We start from the raw sequence: 6,505 nt of genomic DNA, 5'->3' as shown, positions 1-6,505 counted from the left end.
TTTGACCCAATATAATAAACAGAAATAATATATTCTAATGTAACACTATTTCTTTTTCTTACAGAAATACTCTAAAATGATATTGACGTTAAATAATTCAGTCTAGTTCTTGCCTAACAAACACTGAGCCCTTTGATTCCTCCTTCAGATGACTCTTCATGACTGGATTTTTTTTCCACTGGTTAGTCTCAGCTCAGTGATTGTACACACCCCACAGGTGTTTTAGTTGACTTCACACTTTTTCTTAATTGTGAGTTTTCCTGCTGAGAAATAGGATTCCCAGGTGCCAAGTGAGAGGTTCCTGAGCCCTTGGAGACTCACAGTGACTCTGTGAAGGGGACATAATCTAGGGCTAAAAAGGTATAAAGCAGATTGTACTCCAGGGAACTGAGGGAGTGTTTGGATACTGGTGGGCCTGGACCAGGACAAAACAATGCTTCATAACCTTGATCCACATGGATCAACCAGACATCTTTTACCAGTTTGTTGATGTGCTCCCAGGGATGAATAGTCAAAGATTATCAACTGAACAGATATCTGGGTTTTATCAATTATTTATCAATGTTATGGAATTACTCATTGCTTTCTCTCTCCTGATTGTCCTCATTGAAGTCCAGGAACAAATTTCTTGTTTCTCCTTAAGTATACCTGCTTCTCCTGGCTACTATCAAGATGGGCATTTTGTTATTGGAGGACTCTTTTCCCTCAGAGTGACTGCTAGAGACAAAATAATTAAATTTGGCTTTAATGATACAATGGCTATACCAGAAGTTGTTATTGTGTAAGTGTTTGTTTGACTTTTCTCTTTAAAAAAATAGAGTTTCAGGATTTCATACATATAAATAAGACACATTGATCTGACTGTACTCTGCTGTTTCTCTTGCAATGTCTCCTGCCTTCAACTTTATGGGTTCTCTGTGTCTGTCTGTCTTTCTTTCTCTCAGTCTCTCTCCAATTTTAATGTATTCATTTCATTTAGACATGCCAGTACTGCAGGAGTATAGGGCATTATCTAGAGTCTATGCAAGCTACTAGACAAACCTCCTAATGAAACTGACAGAAAAGAAAAAATGATCTTTCCAATTTTTCCTCCCAGGAATCTCACCAAAAATTATCAGCACATGTTGGCAATGGTTTTTGCTATAGAAAAAATCAACAAGGACCCAACTATTCTATTCAATATGTCCCTGGGATTCTATCTCTTTAATGTTGACTTTTCTGAAACAAAGGCCATGGAAAGTTCTATGGCTTTGCTTTCAGGAGAGAGCCCCCCAATTCCTAACTACAGCTGCAGGCCTGGGAAGACTGATAAGTTGGTTGCAGTAATAGGAGGCATTTCAACAGGAATATCAGCTCAGATCTCCCGAGTTCTAAGTCTCTACAATGTCCCACAGGTACACAAAGCATCTTGCTTCCTAGGTTAAAGATAGTAAGGTAATAATAAATACTAATTAATCCAGTTATTTCTTATTTGATGAGGTATGGAATAATAATTTACTTAATTATTTACTTAATAATTTACTGTTTTGTTATCAATTTTAATTCTGACATATAAATATTTCTTAACATGAAATAATGTTAGTAAAATCAATTTAATTTCAAACCTTTAAAACTGAAAAAAAAAATAAGTAAAAGTAATGACAACCTGTATTCTTTCCACTCCAAGAAAATTTCTTTTGCTATTTACCATTTTTAATACTGTCTTTCTTTTGTACCCAGTTTTAGAGCATCACAAAGCATGAAGTCTATAATAATTCTATGCATATATGTACACAGTAACTACTATGAACATATGTCTGATTATTTTACTGTGGTATCAGCTCAGATTGCCATATAATATTCATTTATACTAAGAAGCATGGGTCAGCCTTACTCGGGCTGGACATTTGGACTCTTTGTAATTTTCTCCTGTTGATAGGAAAGTGTTTACTTTTGTCTTTGTTTAAAAATCTTTCTGTTGATCAGTAATTATTTCTTATAAACAATGCTAGAGAGGTAGCATTTATAAGACAACTGCATCTTAATTAGTTACAAACTTGGAAAGGTTTGCTTAGAAAGTTTGCAAATAACAGTGATCCAGTGTTTCCTTCTATCCTCAGTGAAGTAACTTAAATCTTAGTAAAATGAATGAGGCTGCCATGCTGTTTCATTTTTATTATCAATTTTTACCTATTTGTTTACTTTTAGACACATTCTCACTATGCAAATTTGCCCAGTCTTGAACTTCCTTTGCAGCCCAAGATAGTATTAGGGAGATCCTCATGCCTTTGCTTGCCCAGGGCTGGGATTTTAATCATACTCCATCATGCTTGACTAGATTTTTATTCTACAAGATTCTATGAGTTTTTTTTAAATATTTGTCTTTTTATTTATTTACATTTTAAATGTTTTCTCCTTTCTCAGTCTAACCTCCCCAAACCATCCATCCTCTCCCCCTTCCCCTTTGACTCTAAGAGGGTAATTCTGCAACCACCCACCCACTTTGGCCTCACTCCTCTAGCATCCTCCCTTACAACAAGCCTCCATAGGACCAAATGCCTGCCCTGTCTTTGGTGCCAGATAAGGCATTCCTCTGATACATATGTAGTAGGAGCCATGGAACCACCTATGCATGTAGCTCTGTCCAGGGGATCTCTGACGTGTCCAGTTAGTTGATATTGTTCTTCATAGGTGTTGCCATCCCTTTCAGCTCTTTCAGTCCATCCCCTAACTCTTCCACTGGGGTCCCCAGGTTCAATCCAATGGTTCACAGTGATTTTTCTGCCTCTGTCTTCTCTAGGTGCTGGCAGAACCTATCAGAGGACAGCTGTACTAGCTTGAGGGTAGTTCAGTGATACCATCCCTCTACTTGGGGCCCTGTCTCTTTAGCTGATTCTAATTCAAAGGAATTCTGTACTTTTTGGCTAATATCTACTTATCACTGAGTATATACCTTCTGAGCATGTCCTCTTGTGTCTGGGTTACCTCAACAGGGTGATATTTTGTGGTTCTATAATTCTTCTTGCAAAATTCATACTATCCTCCTTTTAAATAGTTGAAATTTAAATTTTTCTCTTTCACCTAGGGCTAACTGGGTGCCTGTGGCTACTGAAACTTACACACATGGCCTAATACAAGTTCAATATCCTCACAATGTCCTGAGACATTTTTATCATTTCTTTTAGTAATCCCCTCACACTTCTTAAGCATGAACTGTGGAGCTGGCAGTGCTGTATTGTAGACCATATTCTATTCATGTTTCTTTGGTTTTATCATGTTGACATTTTTGTTAGCATTTTTCTGTGTAGAATAAGTACCCCATCTCTAGTGTATGTAAATGAATCACTAGTATATATAAATCATTCCAACTTTACAATTTACTGTGACAGATAATCCCTTCTTTCAATTTCTTGTCTTCTCCAGCCTAAGTGTTCTATGTCTGTTCTCAACTAGTTCTGTGTGTTAGGTCCTCTGTATGCTGAGTCTTACATCTTTCTTTCTTGATTAATTTTCACATTTTCAGAGCACATTCTTGAGTTGAAAAAAATTTACAAAGATTGTTCTGTGGTGGGTTTTCATTTGACTTACCCAGATAGTAATTCTCAGCAGGTTTATTTAGTTATCTGTTTTTACTTTCAGTTTTTTCCTCCACATTTTAAAATTTCTCCACCTAATGCCTGTTTGCTAAGTTCTATTTATATTCAGAATTGATTCTCTTTTTGCATGTACCTGCTTATGTGAGCATTGTTTATGATTTTTGGTGAATATTGTTTACTTGATGCAGCATATGTAACTCATGCCATTTTTCTTATCTTCTTTGATTTCTAATACTGAGGAATCATGACCTGATGGAGGTACCATAGTTGTTTGTTCTGTCTCTGAGTCTCCCTCTCCTCCTTTCTGTCCCTGTCTCTCTTTTTCAGTGATTTTGCCTGTGTTTTTGTCTATGTGTACATGAGTGTTTGCTTGTTTTTGCATGTATGTGTGTATGTGTGTGTGTTTGTGTGTATGTGTGCATGTGTGTGTGTGTGCATGTTCATGTGGGTGTGCATGATTGTATGTGTGTTTGTGTGCTATGTGTCTCATATATGATGTATGTCAGTATTGTGTAGGTAGGCATATCAAGACAACTGATATTCTTTCTTCATCACTTTCTCCACTGTTGTTTGAAATCAGAGTACTGAATCAGAAGCTTGAGATTTTGAGCTGATTGGCCAGAAAGCTCTAGGGATTTACCTGGCTCCACCCTGCTATTTTAGGGTATAAGCACACACAGCCATGTCTGACTTGTTATGGGGATTCTGAAGATTCTACTGCAGGCCCTTCTGCTTGTAAAGCAAGTACTTCAAACCCAGCAAGCCGATCCACTTTTCAGTGTCATGATTCTCTCTCTCTCTCTCTCTCTCTCTCTCTCTCTCTCTCTCTCTCTCTCTGTGTGTGTGTGTGTATAATATCATACAATATAATGTATTTGTCATAACATCTTCATGCATGTATAGCATTATACATTGTTCTTCAGTCTCCTTAGTCATAGCTTTGACCTACTGGACTCAACAGTTATAATTTGATGTTGAGTTTAGCTTCTAGACACCAAAACAGTAAACTAAATCTTCCCTCCATAAACTACCTGAGCCAAACCTCTTCTTACATAACTATTCAGTTTCTTGCCATTGTGACCTTCCATTTTGACCAGTACTTTGAGGCAATCTCATCCAGTCCTCTTCACTTTCCTCCAGACTCTGTGAGGTGCTGTCACTCCACATTCTCTTTTATGATACTCCATAGATTCTGGTTTTTGTTTGTTTGTTTTGTTTTGTTTTGTTTTTGTTTTGGATTTGTGACATTAAGTAAACAGGCTTTTAGTGTTAATGTTTCTCCACTTCTATTATCAGGAAGAATAAAGTTTTGAAGTGACATATTTGCAAATGGTTGTGATTGACTGGTATTACCTGAGTGGAGATCAGGAGATAGACACTCTGTGGCCTTTTTTTCATATGTTCTATAAAAGGACAAATGAAAAGGTACATTTTGTATATGCAGTGAAGAGTAAATGACATAGGTAACAAATTGGCATTACTTAGTAAAGTTATTTAACTGTTCAATTTCTCCTAGAGTGCATAAACAGAAAAAGTAAACCAAATCATTTGAAAATAAATCTAATTTTCACTACTTATATAGTAACTTTCTGTTCAGATCAGCTATGCTCCTTTTGACACAAGTCTTGGGACCAGGGTCCAGCTCCATTCTCCTTATCAGTTTCCTGTGCACACTGCAGCTCTGTACCAGGGAATTATTCAACTGCTGCTCTACTTCACTTGGGTCTGGGTTGGTCTGGTGGTTCCAGCTGATGTGAGGGGAGAACTCTTCATTAAGGAAATCACAGAGGAGATGATGAACCATGGAATTTGTGTTGCATTTGCAGAAAAGGGTCCAGTATTTCCTTCTTTTGGTGACAAAGGCTGGTACCAATTAATGGCATGTCTCACATTGACTCGTGTTGTCATTGCATTTGGTGACACTCATGATTTTCTGACACTTGTCTCTCTCATCAATTCTGGTGCTATTTTTCGTAATATCTGGATCACAACTTCTAATTGGTATACTTGTACATTACCCTTTAAACAAAATCTAATTTATTCATCTTTTGTTGGAGCATTATCATTTTCAGTTCACAAGGATGAAATTCTGGAATTCAAGGATTTTCAAAGAAGTGTTCACCCTAGAAAATACCCTCATGATATCTTTATCCAGAGTGTGTGGTCAAATTTATTTGAATGTTCACATTTCTATGAGCATGGAGTCAAGAAACTAAGTCAATGTGAGCAAAATGGAAGCCTGAGCACACGATCTCTGAATGTTTGGGATATGAATACCTCACCCTTGAGTTACAAAGTCCATGCAGCTGTGTATGCCATTGCCCAGGCACTCCATGAGGAGCTGTCACTCAGAGCAAATGGAGACTCATTTGATAAAGGTGGACTCCAGGCTCCTCTCCCATGGAAGGTAACAATAGCTATGTTTATGCTTTCCTAGAGTATTGGGCCCTGCCTTTTACTTTCTGCATTTTGATTCATGATCTGGCATGGTTAATGTTAGAAAAACATTTCTTATGCTAGCATGCTTCTTTATGTTACTATCTCCTTCTCAAAGTATTCATGTTTATTCAGGATCATAAATTAGCATAAAAAATAGTTAGAAAAACATGTCATAGTGTTTAAAGTTGAGCTAACATTTCTATCAGAAAACAATATGTGCATGCTGTTGAGAAAATGACATTCCGAGTTTAAGCAAATTAAAACAATAATATTTAAATTATTTCATTTTCACATCTTTTATTACTCCTTTTAATGTTCTGTGAAGTAATGATAATACACAACAGAGGAGACTTGTACAAGTATAAATGTGGCATGTTTTAAGGATTTTAGGTACATTTGATGCTAAATGTTTGTTTTGTTTTGATAAACAAACCCTAGAAGAAGACAGCTTTTATGAGAATACACATTATCATCCATGGCTGTTCTCCAGC

At 36.7% G+C, this 6,505-nt stretch overlaps 1 protein-coding gene across 1 annotated transcript in view; it reads left to right on the top strand.

The window, feature by feature from the left end:
- Positions 1-566: 566 nt before the first annotated feature.
- LOC127677653 (vomeronasal type-2 receptor 26-like) overlaps positions 567-6,505 on the top strand; it is a 33,229-nt gene continuing 27,290 nt past the window's right edge. The window contains exons 1-3 of the mRNA XM_052172687.1: positions 567-781; positions 1,097-1,394; positions 5,173-5,982. Of these exons, the coding sequence (XP_052028647.1) occupies positions 567-781; positions 1,097-1,394; positions 5,173-5,982 (1,323 nt within the window). The remainder of the gene's footprint in view (positions 782-1,096; positions 1,395-5,172; positions 5,983-6,505) is intronic.

This window comes from Apodemus sylvaticus, chromosome 2 (genome assembly GCF_947179515.1).
Source record: "Apodemus sylvaticus chromosome 2, mApoSyl1.1, whole genome shotgun sequence".
In the NCBI taxonomy this organism is placed as follows: domain Eukaryota; kingdom Metazoa; phylum Chordata; class Mammalia; order Rodentia; family Muridae; genus Apodemus; species Apodemus sylvaticus.
Note: the sequence above shows the minus strand (reverse complement) of the source record. Positions and strands in the feature narration are given on the sequence as shown.